Source organism: Boleophthalmus pectinirostris, unplaced genomic scaffold (genome assembly GCF_026225935.1).
Source record: "Boleophthalmus pectinirostris isolate CB_2022bp ecotype Guang Dong unplaced genomic scaffold, ASM2622593v1 HiC_scaffold_6, whole genome shotgun sequence".
In the NCBI taxonomy this organism is placed as follows: Eukaryota; Metazoa; Chordata; class Actinopteri; order Gobiiformes; family Gobiidae; genus Boleophthalmus; species Boleophthalmus pectinirostris.
The window spans coordinates 6,635,539-6,659,728 of NW_026571447.1; the positions used below are offsets into that span (position 1 = coordinate 6,635,539).

Genomic DNA, 24,190 nt, shown 5'->3' on the forward strand with positions numbered 1-24,190 from the left:
CGCATAGTCACGATTAGCCAATAAATCACTGCAGCTCTAGTTAATCCAAAACATGCACATAGAGGAAATCCTCCAGAGTAAAGTAGTCCTGACCAAGACTAGCTCAAGATCTGGAGATGGGTCCAGATCTGCTTCAGACAGGCTGCATTTGACCCATCCCTGGACAGTGGATATATGACAGTTTGAATAGTAAAACTGCATTTTTAAAAGTAGCATATTCCAGTCTTTTTGTCAATTCTTTCAAACATGTTTAAAATGTAAACTTTGACTCCTATTCTTAAAAAGGAAATCGCAAATCTAAACTACAACCAGTAAAAAGTCTTATTACATAACTTTTTGTGTCCAACCAGGACATCAGCGGTTTCAGATCTGTGCGTCCCTTCTTAGATCACTTCTGTGTTATCTTTTGGTCCCTCTTGGCTTTATCTGTGTTTTCAGCTGGAGAAATCCTCACATTCTGAACAAACACGGCCAGATCAGCAACCAAAACCATCTCCTACTCCTGACTCATTCCCCAGAGCAGGGGCCTATTGTCAGCCTGGAGATTTACAATGGAGCTCAGGTCAGATAGAGCAAGGCCTTTCACAACTAGGCCTGTCACAATATGCACAATATGACATTTGAAGTGCAAAATACTGGTGAAGAAAATATAGACGATAAAAGATCATAATTAACACCAATTTATACTGCTGATACAATAACCCTAAAGTAGGATTATCCCCAAAAAACTATTCTAAAAACATGAGTTGGAGTAAATAAATAGCAAAATGAGAATTTATAGTCAGAAAAAAATATATTTATTCAACCCTCCACAGCTTTTTTTTTATCACAGTACTAATAAATACCAAAAGGTTCCCCCAAAAGTACCCATGATAAATACTGACCCCTGAAAGCTATTGTTCTCTCATCAGACAAGCCTATAATCTACAATTTATGGTTTCCAGGACCATGGTGCATCGGAAATAACTGATTTAATTCCAACAGTGATAACAGCACAAAGCTGTCCAAGGAGGTAAAAGGTTATCTGAAACAGTTTGTCATGCAAGGAATGACTAGACAACTTTCATAGCACTAAAAACAAACCATAATTACATAAAACGGAAGCAGGTAACACAACAAGAGCCACAAAGTGTACTCAAGTTCACACATGAGAAGCAGTTTTTATGCCACTAACTACACAACTAACCTGCCTAGATTTTTTTATTATGCAAAGTAGCCATGTGTTGTTTTTCCACCAGTCTAAAAATTATGCTTTAACTGAAAAAATTAAATAAATGAAAACTAAAAAGCTGTATAAAGAAGTGAACAAAGTGAGTGTGATGTCGCCCATAGCGTTCAGCTCCAGTCAAGTGAAGCTTGTTGAGGCTTGAAGTTACAAGTTAATTTGTTCCATATTTGCAATTTCAACTGCAACCAAAGAAGTGAGGCAGTAGAAGGCAATGCCACTTCTTGCTTTCACCGCTGGTTTTGCAGAGGGCAGGTGGGGAACAACAATGTCAATCAAACATGTTGATAACACCAGCAGGAGCGACCTCGGCGAAAGTGGGCACTAGTGTTTTGTAGTATTCAAGACTGATCTTGGTCTCCATACCGGCTTCGAGACAGTTTTTTTACAGTTTTGCGCTTGTTTGGACTCGGTCTTGTCTCAGTCTTGAAGGCGCTTGGTCTTGTCTCGGACTCGAGGTCTGACACTTGACGAGTGCGATCATAATTCATCATGACCACTGCTGTCAGTAATAAACTTGTACCGGTGTGCGTGAGAGCGTGGGACTTCTCACTGCAGCCTGTGCGCTCGTCTGGAGCCCCGGACAAAAAAAAAAAAAAACACCTTGAAGCAGTTTTCTGTAAAGTGCCAGTGTAAGTTCTCTTAAAGAAGTGGCTCTCAAAGTGTGGGTGAGGGTCCAAAAAAGGGGCACAGAGTGTTTCAGTGCAGTACAGTTTGCTTGTCTTATTTAAGCTTAAATTAACATTTATCTGATAAAATTGAGATAGATTTATAAAAAAAAAAAAAAAAAAAAAAAAAAGATATATATGTTTCAAAATAACTGTAACAAATAAATGTAGAAAATGACAAAGTGGTCTCTATTTGGTCTTGATGGGCTGTGGTCCTGGCCTTGTTTTGGTCTCGACCTCTAAAACTCCCAGTCTTGTCTCAGTCTCAACCCTCAGAGGTCTTGATCTTGTCTTGTTCTGGGGATCCTGTGGTCTCAGACTGGTCTTGGTCTCGATTAGTGCAGTTTTGACGACACTAAACACTAGTGGGCCGCTCAGTCATTGAGCCGTATGCACAGACTTTGATTGTTAAAGGCCGCCACACACTACAGGATTTTTCAGTCATCAACAATTTGTAAACGTGCGACAAAAAGCGAAAGCCACAGACACGAGGAGAATCTTATGAGACTTAAAATCTCTGATTGCAAAGACTGCAGTGGGATATGGTTGTGGACCACAGGATTTAAAGTTGTGGGCGCGATCGCATCAGCTGTTTCCTGTCTACAGTAAAAACACTCGCTTTGAGACTCTTAAGTGTTCAAAAGATCAGACCACTGCACTTCTATTTTAAATACAAGTCAAAACTGTGTTATTTGTGAAATGTGGTGCAAAACTTCAGATACAAGATTTTTAAAGTATAAAAGATTGGCGATAAAGTCCACAGGAAGTAGAGTCACTATCACTAATCTGCAGCTTCACCTCGATCCGTGCGCTGTGTGGATGTAAACAGACACACGTGAGGAACTACTCCCACCTTTTTACTTTCAAAGAACACTTCAAACCAGAATAACAGCTCATTTTTATGGACTGGATGTCATTATTTGCAGAAGACAATTTCTATGGATAATGTGGATGAGATGCTGCACTTTAAATTTACAACTTTACGAGAGCGTTGTTGATGTTTGGTGGTTACGACATGACACCACACACATGAGGAGCGCAGCAGCGTCAAAATCACACACTCAGATGAAAAGTCCGGTCACAACTCCCTGAACTCGAGGAAGCAAATCGCAGCCAAAATCGGACAAATCTTCTTGTAGTACGTAGCGGCCTTTAGTCACTACAGGTGATTTGAATGTACAGTACACAAAATGCTAAAGAGCTCAGTGCTGTCCTTGAAACTTTTGGTCTGACTCAGCATGTGGGCGAACCCACTCACAGGAAACTGCGCACCTTGGACCTGCTCATTACAAAGGGTGTAAATATTTCAGAGGTCAATGCGGTTCATGTTGCTCCATCTGATTATTTGTGCGTCCTCTTTGAACTGTCTGTTATTCCACCGTAAACCACCAGCTGGTCCTACACTTGTTCGAAGGAGACACAAACGATAACGCACATTGTTCACAGACATGATACACTCTGAAACTGCTTCTAATGTTTCTAATTTGTTGAACTCTGTGACTTCGAGTGTTCTGAATGTTCTCGACACCATTGCCCCGATGAAGGTTAATTATTGTTTTGTTTTTACAGCTCAAATAAACCGCTATTATTCCCCAAAAAGTCTCGACATACTCTAATCGTGTAATCTTCGTGTCTGGCCTTTTGACTTCCACATTGGTATTTTGTTTGTGTTTTGAATTTATTTTTTATAACGTGTTGCACTTGTTTCATCATTGTTTTCGCTCGTAATAACAGACCAGAGAGGTTGAGGGGAGCAGAGCCAAAAGCACTCCATCACTCCGCTTTAATGACTTGCATCCACTGAGCATATTACTAAAAAACAAAGGAAAAGAAAATCAGATGAACACGTACGCCAAGATCTTATTTTCCAATCATTAATATTCCAGTCGACATCATTAGCAATTAAACAACAGGCTATTGACCTCTGTCGCAAGGGTAGATTTCTGTTTAACTCAGCAAAACTGCAAACCGCAACCTCCCACACACCTACATATTACATAATGACAAACCTTATCTCCTCACCGCAGCCCATTAGTGGTTGTTGAAATAATATATCCTTCTAAGAACGGTTTATTTAAAAAGGCAGCTTTGAAAGTACAAGCTACTTTCATGTCAAAGTCAAATTAAAGTAGAATGCATTTGACCCAGGCTTCAAAGGGGCTGGGGCAACTGTCAGGAGCAAAAATATCAAAATAACTATATATCGTATCGTTTAATGTGATGATACAGTATCGATATCATGGGCTGATGTATTTCCAAGAGTATTTTTTGGTTTATTTTACTGAATTATTTTGTTACAGCTGCAGTTTTGTTCCTTGCCCAGAGGAAGGAAACTCATTTATGCGACACATTTGATATTTTCACTGTTTTGATGATTAAAAAGTTTGTGTTTCATCTGAACTGGTTTAACAAAGACTTTTAGGATTGCAGCCATTATTTTTATTGAAGCGTATCGAATCAATTTGAAATACACTACCGGTCCAAAGTTTTAGAACACCCTCATTTTTCCAGTTATTTCTTGCAGTTGAAGTTGTGCAAGTCCAATGAAGAGCTTGAAATGGTACAAAGGTAAGAACTGAATAGACAGAGGTTAAAAAAAAAGATAAAAGATACAAAACGCAAGTTCAAGCTCTGCCAAAACTACCTCAGGAAAAAAGAACAAGATGGTAAAGCTTGAAAACATGGAGTGTCCAGCAGCACAGTGTCCAGACTTAAACCCCATGGAGCTGGTTTGGGATGAACTGGACAGAAGAGTGAAGCAACCTACAAGTGCCACACATTTATGGAAACTTCTGCAACAGTCTTGGGAAGAACTTTCTGAACAATATTTGATTTCTATTGTAAAAAGAACGAGCCACGAGTGTGTTCAGCTGTTATATCTGCCAAAGGTGGACACTTTCATCAATCAAAAGTGTAGAATACATTTTGGTCAAGAAACTGGAAAAAGTGTGGTGTTCTAAAACTTTTGACCGGCAGTGTAGCCTCTATCGTATCGAAACGAAAATTCAGTGTATCGCAGGTATGTATCGTATCATGGCCTATGTATCAAGTTATGTATCATATCGGTAACTTCTTAATGATATCCAGCCCTAGTTATATATGTTATCCTACTGCTAAATTGTTAGTAATTTTTCGCATGTTGTATTAACAGTTCTACTTTTTGAATAACAATACATAAGTTAAGTAATTTTGTTAAGTAATAGTTAAGTAATACGCACTTGTGGAGCAATAAAGTCTGTCTAAGTCTAAGACATGTCTAGTGCTTTTCAAGATATTCATAGAATAGTAGAACAATACGAAGGTCAAAGGATTGATTCTGTCATTGTGTCTCTTTCAGGCAAGACACTTCACCCAGCTTGTCTAGTATGACTGTGGTGTGTGAGAGTGTTGGTGGTCAGGATTGACAGCCTTGCTTCTGTCAGTCTACTCCAGGGCAGCTGTGGCTACCAGCAACAAATGTGGAGTGAATTAATAATGACTAGTGTCATGCCACTAGTGTTTGAAACCTCAACATCTGAATTCAATAGAGTTAGAATAAGGATGGCCTCCACAGTGTCAGTATAATAAACCTGTGGGAAACACTGCTGCACCTGGGACACTTTTTGATTGTTTAGCTACTCTCAAGATGTGTAGAAAATCCCTCAGTCGTCCATGTAGAATCCAGAAATTCAATTTGTCAGCTGGACAAAGGTTTATGTTGGTCGAATACATTTTGCAGCTCATTCAATCTTCAGTTCTGAAGAAGCAGTCTAAGAAGTATTCAACCTAAAAAAAAAAAAATTCATCCAGGTGACAAATTGAATTTCTCCTTTTGCCATGTTTAGCTATGTTCAAGTCAGGAGTACTAGGTCAGGGGTCTCCAGCCTGTAGCTCAAGAACCATCAGTAGCTCTCCACCCACTTTCAAGTAGCTCCCCAAGAGATCTCTCGGTACGATATTATCACAGTATGCATCTCACTGTACGATATTTATTGGGATATTTTGGAGAAACTAATATAATTCTAGATAGGACAAGATTTTGGTGTGAATTATTTCTGTCATAATCCCAAGAATTCAAGTAAAAAACATATATCATGTTGTTTGCACTGAAATGAATCATGGGATATGTAGTTCCTTATGTTTATAAGCTGTTGCAACTATAAAACCATGCATTTAAGCAAAGGAACTTGTGATTCGATATATTGTGACAGCCCACGATATTACTGTGAGAATTTTGACGATACGATATCACGATATTTTGGTTACTGTTACATACCTACCAGTAACATTTCTGAACATGCAGTAGCCGAAATATGTCAACAATGTAAATACACGTTTATTGTTTGGGAAGTTTTTGCTGCACGTCATTTTTATTTGATTAATCAATCAATCGACAGCGCATTCTTTTGTCGACCAAGAATTTCCCCTTTCCCCAAAACCACCACCTCCCACGCCTTTAAACTAAATGATGAACCTTATCAGCTCACCGCAGTCCATTAGCGGTGGAAATATTCGGATCTGTAGAACTATTTATTTGTCAGGGTTGATTTGATCGGGCAAGCTACTTCTGGATGAACTCAAAACAGAACGTCGAAAGTAAAACTAACCACAAATGAGCTGATAGGGACTTTGCCTGAGCTATAAGCGTCCTGGTAGCCGGTGTGGTGAGACGCCATAGCTTCATTTACCTCATGTCCAATCTGGCCCTGAACAGACGAAGAGAAGACGAATGGATGAGTGTAGCTGCTTATAGACTCAGGGCTGTTATTAGTGGCGCTGCTGATGGCGAGTTTGAGCAAACACAATCAAAAGGCCTGTCAACAACATGGCCGCCTCCGGTCCTCACGGTCTCCTCCTCCGTCACCACCTCAGTGCGGGATAGGGTCAGAATAGGCACAGAAAAGCAGAGGCTGCTATCAGTCTGTCTCACGGGGTGAAGTGTGCAGACTGGTGGTGTGCACGTTTATGATGGATGACTAAGGATGGGACAAGATCACATACCACAAGATCTCGCAAGACAAAATTGCCACACGAGAAAAACGACCTTGTGTTACAATAATTACTATGTCGATGGTTATGGTTCAATACATGATGAATGGAGCAATCATTTTTACGGGTCAATATTTATCGTGGTTTCTTTTTCTTTGTAGCAGTGTAGTAGCCTTTGGTTATTTTTCCTGCAATAAGAAAAAAAAAGACATTTTGTGGTCAAGCGCACTGTCTGAAGAGGGGTTTGACCCCGAAACATCTGAGAGGGGGTCCACCGCCTATTCCAACATCCCTTCATTACAACATGTATACATTTACACAGAGCCGGGTATGTTGAGAAACAAATATTTCCCTCCCACCATTTTCCAAAATAACATCGTGCATGTAGCATCGTTTTCAAAAAAGTTTTGATTTACATCGACCCACATAAGTTACGCCATCGAGTGTCGTCATATCTACGCCAAGCCTCTGGGCGGCACCTGGATTAGATTCAAACCTGTAGCTGTTATTTAATTACAGTTGTAAGTTTTACTCAAAAATACCTTGAAAAACATGCATTACTAAGCGGGCTCGACTCTCCACAAATATATTAAAGAAGTGGTAAAATCACTGACCTCCAAACCCTCACTGGTCTCTGGTCGTGGATATGATCCATCAGCTGTGTGTGCAAATGCAAACACATGAAAAGTATTTGCACCAGAAGAAATGCGACTGCTGCTCTGAATGTTTCATGATCATCATCAAAGCAAATGCCAAACCGTAGTTTTTCAGAGTTTTTAGAAAGATTCATTTTCAGAGGCAAATTCGCCGTTTGCATGTAAAAAATTGGTATAAATGAAGGGAAATGTCTCTGTTTTTAAAAATACCCGTGTATGTTTAAATGGGACCTTATACATGCTGGTATTATGACATGCCTCTATGTAGATGTGCAGGTTTTTACTATCACACTTTTTAGTATCGCTATTCTGACACATAGTCAACCCAGGCGCGTCTCTGGCTCTTGTTGGATGTTCTTAATCTCAACAACTCTAAAATCACCACGGCGATCAGTTTGGACATTTTCCCATTGTCTGATATCCTATGTGACCAATGTATTCTCTGATCAAGTTCTTTGTACCAGCCCAAGCATCTTATGATCTACGGGAGCACAAAGTATAATAGGCTATCACATTAATATTATTCATGTCGGAAAAGCAAAATGTTAGAAAAATAGTAAAGTACCACTATTCCTACAATGAAGAAAAAAAAAGTAGAAGTAGTGGGAAGCTTGAAAAATAATGTTTACGCTGCTGCTCTGACAAATAGACGTCAATATCTAAATACCAGCATGTCGGAATAGCAGCGTGTAACCGTTGGGGAGCTCCAAAGAACTGCAGGGCGGATCTGTTTTTGTCTTTTAGAAAACACAAACTGCAAAAACTAAACCGCAGGATGAAGGATGAAACGCCTTAGCACTTAGTTTGTATCTTTAAGGAGTTATAAAAGTTATTAATTCAACTTTCTCAAGCTCAAATCCAAAACCAAAAAATAAGAAAATGTAGACACGATCAATATTGACCCCAAAAATACTGTTCCAGGTTTCATATATTCAAAGATAAGTCGATATTGTAATTATCGTGACAGGCCTAAGTCTTGGTATTTTCTTCGAATACCAATAAACATTCCGCACAGGCCAACACTTTACATTGAATGACACGCTGCAGTTACACGTGTTCACCATCAGAGAGCGCAAATCCTCACACCGCTCCTGTAAAAACACTTTGCGACCACCGCTACTACTATTCCAAACAAGCAGACAAGGGTCATCGCCCATCACGACGCTTTAGTGCAGCTAAAAGGATCCGGGATCACGCTGTGGCCGGCAGAATGACCCCTGCTGACCAGAGTGAGGAGTGAGCCGCGGGGCTGTGGTCAGGAACTGGCCCGCTCCTCGCCGTAACAAGGGGAAAACCGTGCATCCCCAAGCAGCACCACACAATTATCCACCAGCCCGCAACGTTCTGTAATCCAGAGCCCGGCAGGAGGAAATGAAAGGCAAGCGGAAAAGTTCGGGGAGAGCTAAAAAATCCTCCTCCGCCGCAGGGATAAAAGAATTCCACAGGCATAGAGTGAGTTATGTGACACCGATGTGGGCGGTGTTTGTACGCATCAGCACACCGAGAAGACACGGGGAGAGAAGCAGGAAAAAAATATGTATTACTTTAAAATCTGGAAGCAAAGGTGGTGTCAGTCCTTGTTATTGTTATCAGGGCATTTTTATCCTACTGCAATACCTCATGTGTATTGCAGTACCTATAATTATGGGATATTTTAAGCTGTCCTACTACCTACCCTACACAAAGGGAGCTGTCCACCTCATTTAAAGTACCTCATGAAGGGATTTCTGAATTATACATATTGTGCTGAATAACTAAAATGTGATTAATTAAATGATTATTACCATTATAAATCCATAATGTTGATGCACTAATAGATGGATTTATGTTTTATAAGCATCTAATTGTACCCCATCTTAGGCTCAAATATTTCTTTGGCATTTTAGTTTTTCAAAAAGTAGTGCACAAACTGGAGAGAGTTCCATTGGAAAACAAAAATCTGATTTTTCAGAACCCAGTTAAAGACATTTATAATTAAGACTAACACCACCAACAAGTTCTGGAGCGAGTGTGGTATTGTTGGAGACCACACCCATATTTTTTGGGACAGCCCGAAAATAAGGATATTTTGGGTAAGTATCAAGGAGAAGATCAATGGATCTGTCAGATGGAGTGTCTGACTGCCCAACTTCAACTTAAAATTTATATTTTTTTAAGGTGATGGTCGCACCTGTTTACTGTATTTATTTACATATAATTGGGGTTTAGAGTCCAATCTAGACACTTGTGATTTTTGCACTTTTGGCAATAAAGTTCTAAAAAAAAGAGTTTTAAAAAACAAAAAGTAGTGCGCAAACTGGAAAACGTTCAATTGGAAAACAAAAATCAGATTTTTCAGAACACCGTTAAAGACATTTATGATTAAGACTACCACCACCGACAAGTTCTGGAGAGACTGTGGTTTGGTGGTTGGTTGGAGACCACACCAATATTTTTTGGGACTGCCCAAAAATAAGAACATTTTGGGAAAGTATCAAAGAGAAGATCGAAGACACTTTTAGAGCAGATATCCCAGTGGACACTCTTGTATTTTTCTTGACTTGTATCCTTGAAACTCACTCACTGAGGACCAACAGTACATATTACATGTACTTCTGTTAGTGGCAAGGAAAATAGTGACCCTGAATTGGTTTAAGCCAGTTCCACCAACAATTGTTCAATAGACACAAACATTAAAGTATGTTTATCAGATGGAGTGTCTGACTGCCCAACTTCAACTTCAAATTGATATTTTTAAAGGCGATGTTCACACGTGCCATTTCTATTTGACTGAGCTCTGCTTTGTTTTTTATTTGTATGCCTCACCTGTCTACTGTATTTATTTACATATTAATTGGGGTTTAGGGTCCAGTCTAGACACTTGTGATTTTTGCACTTTTGGCAATACAGTAAAAAAAAAAGTTCTAAAAAAAAATAATATATATTAAAAAAAAGTAGAACTGGAGAACGTTCGATTGGAAAACAAAACGACAAGTTCTGGAGAGACTGTGGTATGGTGGTTGGTTGGAGACCACACCAATATTTTTTGGGACTGCCCGAAAATAAGAACATTTTGGGAAAGTATCAAAGAGAAGATCGAAGACACTTTTAGAGCAGATATCCCAGTGGACCCTCTTGTATTTTTCTTGACTTGTATCCTTGAAACTTACTCACTGAGGACCAACAGTACATATTACATGTACTTCTGTTAGTGGCAAGGAAAATAGTGACCCTGAATTGGTTTAAGCCAGTTCCACCTATTATTGTTCAATGGACACAAACATTAAAGTATGTTTATCAGATGGAGTGTCTGACTGCCCAACTTCAACTTCAAATGGATATTTTTTAAGGCGATGTTCACACGTGCCATTTCTATTTGACTGAGCTCTGCTTTGTTTTTTATTTATATGCTTTACCTGTCTACTGTATTTATTTACATATAATTGGGGTTTAGAGTCCAATCTAGATTTTTTGCACTTTTGGCAATAGTTCAAAAAAAAAAAAAAAAAAAAAAAAAAGTAGCGCACAGGAGGAAAAAGTTTGGAGACTCCTGCTCTAGTCCATTAATGACAATTCTCAAACAAAACCTATGTATTCTTGTTTAAAATGAAAATCTCCTCCACTGTTACTGCTCTTAAAGCTGTAATTTGTCTTAAAAATATGAAAAATAGAACTAGTCCATTTATAACTCCTGCTAGTGGCCAAAAGTAAATCCTCCTCATCAACACATTTCCAGCATCCTAATTATTCAATGTGATGACTTTATCTGTGTTCAGTGCTATTTGATTACCTTTTTTATAGTAAAAAATTAGAGCTAGAATCAAATGAAACAGGAAATGTTCTTGTAGAGGTGCAAATACAAGGAACAGTAAAATAAAAGTTTAAAAAATGCATGCACACTCAGCTAGCCGATGTCCCAAAGCTTTTTGTTTTATTTTTAAATAATGTTTTGGCATATAAAAGCTTTCATCAGATAATTTTGTTTTGTTTTGGACCACAGTACGCGTTCAGCTTTTTTGCTGAAACTTCAATTTCACCAACCGGTACATTGGGTTTATGTTTGCACTTTTTTTTTTTATCATATTGGCTATCGGCCTTAACTCTCCAGCACGTGCCAATATTTTGTTTTGGTTATTTGAACAGTTCAGTGCAAAAAGATAAGATTTGTGGAAAAAGGGGCTAAGGGTGAGTTTTGAGTCAATTTAAATAGCATAGTTTGAAAATAATAGTGAAAATAATCAAAATCTGCCCTACATTTCAGTCTAAAAATACTGGCAGACCTTGAAAAAATCCATATCTCTATTCTCTATTATTAAATTATTAGACATTAATCATAAAAATGAAATAATAATATACACTTACTTCACCCATGAGGTTAGACCAGTATCGAGTATCGATATAAAAACAATTACCACAAAAGTACACAGCAAAAACTGGAGGGTTAAAATTTTAGGATAGAATATTTCAGAGTTGTTTTTAACACCAAAAGTGTTATTTTAACTATTTGAAAGTTAAATGGGGGTTTGAGTTGGGGTTATTTGTCAGAGTTGATATGATTGAGGGTAATTCAACTTCCTCTAGTGTTAATTCAACTTCTCTTAGTGTTAATTCAACTTCTCTTAGTGTTAATTCAACTTCTCTTAGTGTTAATTCAACTTCTCTTAGTGTTAATTCAACTTCTCTTAGTGTTAATTTGGCTCCTCCCATTCACCACTTCAAACTCCTGCTAGAGAAGACCAGTTTGAACCAGTTTTGTACATAATTTCATCTTAAATTAACTAAAATAAAGTTAAAAAAAAAATAAAATAAAACACCTCTGTGTGTTGTTTAGCTAAATCAGAATAACTCTACAAAGTGTTATCTGTTTACTCTCAAAACATTAAAATAACTCTTGATTTTGGGGTTACAAGAACAAGAACTTTGGTCCAGTGTTACTTAATTAACATTTCAAAAAATGTTAAATTAACGCTAGAACAGATTGGACTCATATAAACCCTGAGAAAATGTTAAAGTTGATTCTGTGAGAGTCAAGTTTAACACTCCACTTTTTGCTGTGTACTTGTATCATTACTGATTCAGTACTAGTATACGAGTCTGAGTCCATGTTCTCTGACTCTGTTGTTTTGGACGGCCGATGGTGGCATGCCAGCGCAAGCCCTTTAAATACACGCGGTGATCATATTGTGCCCTCCACACAGAGCGGCGTGACCCGGGGCCATGCGGGCAGACGGCGGGCACGCAGCGGGCACAGTGACGTCCCTCTCACACAAATAAACAGCCACGGCGCCGCACACAAACCAGTGATTTCCGCTCTCATCTGGCACGCGCATCAGGAGCCAGCTGCGCTCACAGACCAGCCCTCCGCCATCTTTCATCCTCGCTCCTCGCCACTCCGTACAGGCTCTTGGCTTGGCTGGAGCGGAGCTGTGATGGACCTGGCTTTGGCTCCGGGCTGTGGGCCTCTGGGGATCGAGCGCAGCCTCTCATGTGCTCGAGTCCAGCTGCAGTGAGCTTTAAAATAATGACTTCCTCTGTAGAAGAAGCCAGTGTGTGCTGTCTCCTGCGCTGTCCTGCAGGAGAGGGGGCTTCTAAATCACCACTTCAGGCCCATACATCAACACGGGGCTTTGAACATGGTCCCACCGTGACACGCCGGGGCACTGACAGCTTAAGCAGATCAGGCTCATGGGGGCTACGCTGATAGGAGCTAGTTTGTCTTCTTATCAAAAGGGAATAGGTCATTTTTGGACACATTTTTGGACCAATTTTTACCGTATTTTTCGGACTATAAGGCGCACTTAAAATCCTTTAATTTTCTCAAAATAGGACAGTGCGCCTTATAATCCGGTGCGCCTTAGGTATCAATTCTGGTTGTGCTTACTGACCTCGAATAGATTTTATGTGGTACACGGTGCTAAAAAAAATCTGTCAAAATGTTTTAGTGCGACTTTGGTAAACTATGAAACCACACTGCCTCGCGGAGTAGAAAAGTTAGTAGTAAAGTAAAGGGTGTGTTCTTTCTGTCACCGAGAAAGAACACACATATTCCACTGAGTCGTGTCCTTTAGTCCAGCAGAAGCTGACCGCATCAGGGCACAAGGAGCGAGCTGTTTTTTATGCAAATGAGCCAAGTGGTTTAAGTTTTGTTTCTGTAAAAAGTAAACAAATGTGCTCAAAGCTGCATTAAACACATTATTACTCAATGTATATTTGAGTTGTCCTTTTAGGAAATAAAAAAAAAACTTAAAATTATCCACCCACATTCATATTCATAATACATATTCATCAAGACAGGGAGACAACGCCGGGCAAATTACGCCACGATCTGAAAATAGATCGTGGATGCCTGGACTAAGGATCAGTCTCAAGTGTCGTCCATTTGTTTCACTTAATTCACCTTATAATCCAGTGCACCTTATGTATGAAAATAGACGAGAGATTTCAACATTATTGATATTGTGCTTTATAATCCGGTGCACCATATAGTCTGAAATATACCTCAAGAATTCAAGGTTGAAATAGCCATGAGTCACAAACTAAGCCTGCAGACATTAATTGCCTATTATTTATTGATCGTTTCATATTTCTGACACCAAAACCAAACAATGAACTCTGTAATTTACTTTCGCGATTACCAGGATCATCGTTCCTACAGTACATGCCCAGCTTTGACATACTGACCTAAAAAATGTTCCAAGCCTTATTAAAGGTACAGTGGCTCTGTCAAAAGGGATTCCTCAATTACCATACGCATTTAAAGCATCCTAATTATTCACCAACATTAGTTTATAGGTGCTTTTCACAACTTTCAGAGACCAGAGTGAAGTTTTGCCATTACGGTAAAGCTAACAACAACTAGCATGCTAACACACACTTTCTGAACTGAAATGATTTACTCTAGCTTTTAAAATTCTCACCATTAGGGCCTTATTGAAACCAATTTTAATTCCATAATATATAAATGGTAGGGGTGTAACAGTACATGTATTGTGCCAAACCATTTCGGTATGGGACGTTCGGTTCAGTGCAGGGCTGTGCAATTCGTGCAATTTGTGTGTGTTTACATTCCGCCACTTCATGTGCAACTACATGGAAGTCTCGGCTCTTTAATATTCACAAGGGAACTTCGTCCGTGATTGGGCCATAATACCCGCAGCGCTTTATAGTGAGGGCAGCCACCTTGACAACAACTGTTTACAAGGAATTTATTTTTTTTTATAATATTTCAAACATTTGGTCACATTTTTTCCTATAGATCAGTGGATGAATGCTCTACCATCTGAGATACTAAGGCACTTTTGTATTTAACTTATTAGTATTACCAAGCAGCACTTTGCATTTATTTTATTTTTCCATTTGTATGATGTTAAAACAAATTGTTGGTTTAATAAACACACAAATAAACAACAAGCAAATGGTTTTGCATTTTGTTCCCATACTGTACTGAAAATGAACCGAACCATGACCACAAAACCGAGGCATGTACTGAACTGTGATTTTTGTCTACCGTGCCACCCCTAATAAATGGACAGAACTGACCTCCTAGTTGCCACGTTCAAAATAGGAAGTGAGCATGGGGACTTTTCTGGTTCCAGTTCCACTTGACACTGTATTGAAAAAACATCACCCCTTTCTCCGTAACTGCTGCTGTCAGTCTCCTCATTTTGGTGTTAAAATGTTCACATTAACCCAATCTAAATGATTCTGGGTTTTTTTTTTCTTCACATGATTACAATATTTTGTCTATTTTGTCCTTAATCAATTTCTATTCCTAACAGATAGAACTCTGCTCCAAATTCACCCATATAACCGCCTCATGAGCTTTATTTGACTGGAGTTGAACGCTATGGGTGACGCCACACTTTGGTTTCAAACACAGAGCACAGTAGCTTGTGGTAGCGTGTGGTAGTGTCTGGTAGCGTGTGGTAGCGTCTGGTAGCGTGTGGTAGCGTGTGGTAGCGTGTGGTAGCGTGTGGTAGCGTGTGGTAGCGTGTGGTAGCGTAGCGTGGTAGGTGTGGTAGCGTGTGGTAGCGTCTGGTAGCGTGTGGTAGCGTGTGGTAGCGTGTGGTAGCGTGTGGTAGCGTCTGGTAGCGTGTGGTAGCGTGTGGTAGCGTGTGGTAGCGTCTGGTAGCGTGTGTGGTAGCGTCTGGTAGCGTGTGGTAGCGTCTGGTAGCGTGTGGTAGCGTGTGGTAGCGTGTGGTAGTTTGTTACCGTGAGCGAAGCGGTGGACCCAGTAGTAGCCGAAGTCCACTCCCAGCAGACAGATCCACCAGGTCCAGGGGGAGTCCCACGGCAGCTCCAGGAGGCGGAAGTTTTCCCACACATACATGTAGGTCGTCATCTCGAAGCCTCTGAAAAACAGCCTGCAACACACGAGGGACAGCGCACAGTCAGGTTACTGGTTCAATTCCCACACCCTCCCATGGAGAGTGTGTTTGTAACAGAAAACACATGTATGGTTACTTGATATTTATTGTCAATAGAGATCGAAAAGTACTGTACAGACATGACCACTATAAGTTTTTTATTTAACTATTATTATCCAGTATATAACTATATATTAAGATTAGACTCTGATACCACGATGATAATAAAAAACACAACTTTGTTTAGACAATTTTTTCAACATTAAATCATAGCACTTTCTTTTTTTCATTACTATATGGTCTTATGTGTATAGTCCCTCAGTGGTCCAGGTAGGTTCCATAGTGGTCCATGGGTGTATACTAGTCTATGTGCTCTTATACTTGTTCTGATACAACTGAAGATCATTCTAAAGTTATTCAGGAAAGGTTCATTTCTGTTCTGTGAATGGGACTGTTTTCAGTATCGATACCTGCTCAAATTATTACCATATTTTTCGGATATATGTTGCACTTTTTTTCATCGTTTGGGTGGTCCTGTGACTCCGGTGTGACTTATATATTAAAATTTTCACAGTGAGAGGGCGCCCTAGGTTTGTGTGCCAGTACTACTACTATTACTCCTGTACCACTGTCACTTCACTCTACTGTGCATGTCTCCTGCAGAAAGAGCATCTGTCCTGTCTGTATCATGTCAGTCGATCGCACCATTACTTCTGTATCATTGAATTTTTAAAATTTAAACAAACGTATAAAGACGACTGAGAAGACTGAACACAAATGTCCCCAAAAAGAAAATCATATTTTGCAGATTACAAGTTGCAAGTGGCAAAATCTGCAGCTGAAAACAGTAATCGAGCAGCAGAAAGAAAGTTTGGAGTGAGTGAGAAACTTGTGACAACTGGAAGAGTGTGCCATGCAACTTTCCTGGAAGTCACTGGATGGATCGACAAATCATGGACTTCACTGACAACTGAAACCCTCCTGTCAGGATTCAGAAAGGCTGGAATAATTCTAACTGGAACTGATGCTGAGTTTGACGACAGCTACACAGAAGAGGAAGCGGTGCTCAGCTTTACCTTCAGAGGTCACGGAGTTGCACAGAAGTGACACCGAGGATGAAGAATTGAATGGATTTAGAGATTTGGAGTGAGGTGGAGAGTTTGGTAAACTTGTTCTGTTCTGTTGTTTATGTTATAGTTTATCTGAAGAACTGTTCATATGTGACGTTAACAGTCTGTTCTCTATTCCATAGTTATTACTATAACTTGCCTTTCAAGATGAAATGTCAGTTTCTGGTTTTGTTTTGTTTTTTCATCTTCATTATGCATTTTTGGCTGGTGCGACTTATAGTTTCGAGCGACTTATAGTCTGAAAAATATGGTATATAGCTTCGATACTAGTTTTAGTATTGATTATTATCTGATTTTCAATACTTTCAGAAAATGTACCTAAAGTAAATGAATCACTATATCCTTATTTGAAAGAACACGTTTGTTTTATGCAAAGAACCAATATTACACAAAATAGATTCTCGTGAGCTTTAAGGCAGTTAGAATGTTGTTATTTCCTCAAAAACCTAATTGTTATTAGTCTGTCTATATCTCCAAAATGCTCTGTTCCACCTTGTGACATCATTAAGTGGTAGTTAACAGCTACCTTTTACCTTTTGTTCAGTAGAGACTGGTAATTCCAATTGTGTGTTAAACATGAGATCAGAAAATAGTGTAATCTGGGCCCTTTAACTATGTTTTTGTCATCTGTACAGCACTTTAAGATAAAGGCCAATGATACAGACTGGTGACTTAACGCATGACATCCCCATTAACATGAAAAGCGTAAAACCAAAAGGACAGATTACAGCAGGAGCATGTGACCGCCTTCATTCATCCATCAGGTGGTTCATGGCGCTGTGTGACCTGGAGCTTGTGATAATTTGCTTCCATAAGACAACATCGGGGCCCACTAAGACTACACATTAGTTCAGTTTAGTTTAGTTTCTTCGGTCAGTTAACATAATCATACATACTACAGTGATTTAACATGGAAATTACACATCTTATGCATATCATTATAGTTTTTCTACAGACCAAAGGGGTTTAGGCTGAAGGTTTAACACTTATTTTGCCAAACCTTATTTACATACAGAACAGGACACAAGACGGCAGAACTGTTTACAGAAAATAACGCAAAAATCATCTGTTATGAGTGAGAAAAGAATACGTACTTAAATCTTTTGGGATACACACATACACAATACAGACACACAATCCAATATACGTCAAACACACACACACGCACACACACTGACCATGTACTGTACACTTTAGTATTCACACCTATTGGTATATAAATACACAGTCACTTCATATAATTGCGGGTTAGAGTTAATCTGTAAATTCCATGAGGTAAGATATGATTTATTTTATTTCTCTCTATTTTATTTTTTTATAATTCTGGTCTTATACATGTTTTTAAATGTGTAAATTGTTTTAGAGCCTTTTAATGTTTCGTCCAGACTAGGGATGGGCATGATTAGTCAATTAATCGATAATTGATCATTAAGTATTTCGACGATTTACATTTTATTTTTAATCGACAAACCGAATGTAGGTCGCTGTGCATAGTGTAGGGTGACCAAATGTCCGTTTTTCCCTGGACATGTCCATTTTCCACGTCTTGTCCTGGCCATCCAGTTTTTTTTTTTTTTTTTTCATTAAGTGATGCAAATGTTCAGGTTTTCATTACCTTACATTGGGTCATTAAACTGAGTGTCTCTCGTAGCTCTCTGTGCACTCACAAGGAGCGAACAGACACAAACAGTCGGTCAGTCTGGAACATGCCAAAGCACAAATGCGCATTTAACGATGACTTGTAAAAGAAATTCCCCCGCTTTTCGTCCCGGTCGAAACAAGTGGGAGTCCATGTGCACAGTGCACACAGCAGTACATATGTTTCAGTGTCCAGTGGCGGTGCCAGGAACCTCAAAGCACCAGGACACCGAAAAACATAAAAAAGCTTTGCCGGGTGAGAGTAGCTCAATGTCAATGACAAGGCCCCACCTCCCACCCTCCGTACGGTGTCCTGGTTTTGACAAATGCAAATATATATATTCCACTGAGTCGTGTCTTTTAGTCCGACAGAAGTTGACTGCATCAGCGCACAAGAGCTGTTTTTTTTTTTCTTCACTTTATGCAAATTAGCCACTCACTTTTAAGTTTTGTTTCTGTGAGACTTGCGCAAAGCTGCATAAAAACACATTATAATGTCAAACAGGCTGATGTGGCTCTAGAGTGATAATGGTTTATATGTTGTAAAGTAGAATTATTTGCAGATTAGTAGTAATAATAATGATGATCATTTTAATATAAAAACATTAATGATTAATCGATAGTCGATCATTAATTCTCCAGACGATCGATTAAGAAAATTTCATTGAATGTCCATCCCTAGTCCAGACTGTTCCTCTTACTGTCCTCACTCTCTGGGTTTGACCATCTCTTGGACACTTTGAGGAAACATTTTTATTACTTACTCCTCCAAATTTACTCCCCTGCAAACACTCTGAGGTCCCAGCTCCAGCTCTCGGTGCCTAAGACAAGACTTAAAACCGGGGAGGACAGGACCTTCTCTGTGGTTGGCCCTAAACTCTAGAACGCTCTGGCCTCCAAGTCCGAACAGCACCCACATTGGAGAGTTTTAAGTCTCGTCTTCAGACCCACTTTTATTCTCTGAGTTGTGTGGTCCTCTGTGTTTTTTTTTTATTATTATTTATTTTATTTATTTTTTAATGTATTTTTATTGTTTTTTTTATGATTTATTGCTATTCTATGATTTTGCTCTTATTTTATTTTACTGGTTTTATTATTTTAAGACTAGTATGATTATTTTACTAGTTTATTTTATCATTTTATTATTGTTGTTATTATTATGTATTTCTGCAGCACTTGCAAGTGATGGACCTCAAACCAAAAAGATCAACGCTATTTTCACAACAAAATAATGGACTTTGCTGAGTGTGTGTCTAAACAAGCACAACCTGTACTTGTACAAAAGGGCATGTGCAGTTAAAAGACACACGATGTAACTACTAACGTGGCTGTGATACAAAAAGTCTTTGTTTAAACCACTACATGTTAATACAAAATATTCCCACTTTCATCAACAAAACAGTGCATATGTCCTTCCTCTAAACAAGAACAACATTCATTCTGAGGTTCAGTTAGGGTGACCATATTTCCATTAGTGAAAACCCGGACACCTTACCGGGGGTGGGAGGTGGGGCTTCGACATTGAGCTACAGTCGTCCCTCGCTATATCACGGTTCACCTTTCGCGGTTTCGCCGTTTGTCGATTTTGCATGTTTTTTTTTTTTTTTTTTACACACGGGTGGGTCAGGACTAAACCAGGTCTAAACCAGGACTAATCTTGGACCTAAGAGAGAGAACGCCAAGCAGTTTGTCCACAAAGCACGATCGGGCAACTGCCACGTTTACCTCCGTGAGGTGCGGAGCTTCCATCGGTCCTTTCTCCTGCGGTCACCTCCGAGCCCGTCCCGACGCTGAGTCCTGTTTCAGTTCTGGTTTAGTCCTGGTTTACTCCTGTTTTAGTTCTAGTTCAGTCCTGGATTAGTCCTCCTCTTCAGTCCTGGAATCAGTCCTAGGTTAGTCCTGGATTAGTCCTAGTTCAGTCCGTGGCGTAGGCAGCGTAAAAGTTTGATATAATCTCTGGTTAACGGGCAGGTGCGGTGCTGTACTGGAGGTCTTCAAAAATGGACCAGTGCAGGACTCTGCGCTGTAGGCTCCATTACGGAATAAATTAATCTTCAGTTCGTTACATAAAGAAGGAGGAAAATAACACGACGACAGCAGCAATAAGTTTTAAGAAGGGTTGCACCTGCCCTGTCTGAAAAAAAGTGTATAAAGTGTGTGGTGAGGGGTTTTACAGCCTTAAAACAGATATAATAACTGTAAAATATAAAGTTGATACTTCGGGTTATTTTTAGAACGTAACCCCGCGATAAATGAGGGACCACACTTCGCAACCTGTGCACATGGCCTCCCACTTGTCTCGACCAGGATGGAAAACGGAGAATTTCTTGTACAAGTCACTGTTAAATGCGCATTTGCGTTTCGACATGTTGCAGACTGACCGACTGTTTGTGTCTCGCTCCTTCTGAGTCACAGACGCTACGAGAGACGCTCAGTTTAATGCCCCCAATGAACGGTACTGAAAACCCGGACATTTGCATCACTTAAAAAACAAACCCGGACAGGACACAAAATACGGACATGACTGCGGAAAAACGGACGTTTGGTCAGCCTAGGTTCAGTATTATGGGTGCTTTTTCTTTGCACCATTGGATTTGTTAAGTTTTTATTAATTTTCTAGTAATACGCCAAGATATTGAGCTAAGAAGGATTCAATAAGTGACTTCTCTAGCTCATTATTGCTTCTTTCAGCTATTTTTTGTTGCAGCTCATGCTTTTTAATGATACTGTATATTCAAAAATGTTTTACAGGGATTATCTTGCTTTATTTGAATTGTATCTATGGCATAAAGTAGTTTCAATATTATTGTTTATCCCAATATATTATGCTTCAAAATTTGTTATCATGAAACCTCAACTCCCACGTACTCTTTCAAAATAAACTGTGGTAGTGCTCCTTCTATCATGTTATGTAAGATAAACTTTTAGGAGTTCATCGTTATCGTAATGTGAGTTGTACTTGGATTGAGTCATCTATGTTTGAGTAGTCCAAATACTGTCTGTATTACTTAGCAGGCAGCACGTTCCACTATACATGAAGTTGTACTGTGGAATATTAAACATCAACACTGTTTGACTTGTCTTGCCACATCTGACTGTACATAAGGTCAGGTTTGATGGCCTGTTACATATTATACAGTAAAAAATGTGGAGCAAAGGGAACAGGACGTTGAAGGGCCCATATCACACAGTTTTCTGATCTACGTTCTCATGGCAAAGGAAAAATTCAATCTGTCAACTGGACAAACGTTTGAGGACAGTGAGGTACAGATCTGAGCCAGAGGAAAGAATAGGTTTGAGAGGAGTGTTAAAGAGGCCATTTTTGTTAGAAAAGACAATCCCTCCTTGAACAGAAATAGAGCCTCAGACATCATCTGTTTCCCATCTACAACTCCATCCTAAAACCTAAAACAAAGAGAACAATACGGTTATCCAGGTCAGGGCCAGAGGTGTGAAAATACACTCAGTATGGGCCTGAATGATTATGCTAATTTGACCACACACTCAGTACAGATGGATAGGTCTAGCTACAAACAGAAATTGTAAACAAGTAGAGTCTTAGGTGGTGTCCACACAGCAATGGTTTTTTGGTGGAAATGGTGAAGTTTGTATTCATTTTGGCCTTTCGTCCACACAGAGCTGGCGTCGAGGTTTTTTGAGATCGGGTTCCAGAGTGGAGAAATCTGAGAACGCCGGCGTTGCGTTGTCGTGTGGACAAGCAAACCGCAGCTTTTGGAAAACGATGAAGTCACAACCCCGTCGCAGCCCTCGAAATAACCTCGGAGGATCGCAAGACCGTTGCCAAAATGGGACAGGTGTAGCCTACGGCAACTGAGCTAATCTGCAAACGCTAATGCAAACAACAAAGATTATGCACGGATAATTAAACTGCTGGAATTTTCATCCAAATCTTATGGCTAAAAGCAAAAACTTAAGTTTAACCTTTGCAAAAGAAAACAGCTATATTTCTGGGATACATCTAAAATCGGCTAAATGTAAAGTAAAAAAAAAAAAAAAAAAAGGTGATGAGATATGCATTATTAAATATTATAATCATTGTTTACAGCACCACATACAGGTGTGGCAGATGTATTACATCGTTTTCACTCAGTGCTCCATTGTCGTCTGGATGTGAATATTTACTGATCCAACACGCGTGGACACAAATTTTTTTCAACCCGCAAAAAAAAATAATCTTGGAGCATTGTCATGTGGACATGGCCTTAGTTTCAGAGTAGTTTCAGTGTAGTTACAGTAGATCCTCCCTGCAGGCAGATATACGGCAGTGTCCACCAGCGTCTGAAGAACTGAAGAAGCAGCTTGGAGCTGCAAAACATTTTCAACCTAAATAAACGTTTGTCCAGTTGACAAATTGAGTTTCTCCTTTGCTGTGGATTCTACCTGGACGACTGAGGGATTCTACACACAACTATGTTATCATGTTGTTTCCTCATCACAAACACACCTGGAGTCGTGTTTTGTTTCATTCACACATGTTTAACTCACAAACCCTGCAGATTTAGACAGAGTTCTTCTCTCAAACACAAAACACTCTCTTCCACCTTGTGTTGTCATGTGGTAATACTTCACTGTATTTACTCCATACACCTTCCCTAGAACCTTTTTTTGATCATTTCAGCCCTGAATTTGACAAACTTTAAAGTTACAGCTATTGTTTTATTCAAGAGTATTGAATAGTATATATATCTGTTAACATTAAAACGTCCACTGAATAACATGATGAGGTAAAAGCATTTTGAGATTTGGGGTTTCAGTCTGTCCTTAATACAAAATACACTGGCTGTCCTGACTCACTGAGACTGAAACACATCACCTATCTATTTCAGGTCATTACAAACTATCAGTAATTTCTTCTAAATATCATATATTACATTTAAATGAACTAAAAATACCATTTCATGACATCACAAGGTGGAACAGACAATTTCTGAGCTTTGGAGATGTCGACTGACTAATAGTGCAGAATTAACCAAAGGTGTCAATGAAACAAAACACAACTCCAGGTCTGTTTCTGATGAGATAACCGCATTCCAACATGACTAAAAGCTCAAATGAGTCAATTTTGTGTAATATAGGATCTTTAAACATAAACATATAATATTGTTGAGAGACTTACAGAGGAATCCTGGAGACCATACCACAGGCGACAGAGGTGACCCCGTCGCTGATGGTGGGCAGAGGGGTGTCCGCCTTCAGAGCCCCCACCACCAGCTCCAGAAGCATCAGTCCTATGAAGTACGGAAAGGCCTGCACACGAGACAGTACAACGAAAGACTGGTGAGACTCAAACCGCCGGATCATGTTTGCATAGGGTGACCAGATTTTCAAAATAAATCCTGGGAAATCCTTGGTTGGTGGTGGTTAGTAATAATAAAATTGTGAAACGAGAAAAATGTTCTGCACTCAGCCCATTCAGGACTAACATGTGAGTCAGTAAAGTCACATTTTCTTTATGTTTTGGTCATTTTTAAGCAGCTTTTGTGTGTTTTACCAAAACAAATTACAATTCATGCCTCTCTTTACTGTTGGCAGGGATCAA

The 24,190-nt window shown here is 39.4% G+C and overlaps 1 protein-coding gene across 1 annotated transcript in view; it reads right to left on the reverse strand.

The window, feature by feature from the left end:
- Positions 1-24,190, reverse strand: part of agmo (alkylglycerol monooxygenase) — a 137,088-nt gene that overhangs the window by 90,937 nt on the left and 21,961 nt on the right. Inside the window, exons 2-3 of the mRNA XM_020923727.2 lie at positions 23,768-23,898; positions 15,708-15,859 (exon numbers count right to left, since the gene is read on the reverse strand). Of these exons, the coding sequence (XP_020779386.2) occupies positions 15,708-15,859; positions 23,768-23,898 (283 nt within the window). The remainder of the gene's footprint in view (positions 1-15,707; positions 15,860-23,767; positions 23,899-24,190) is intronic.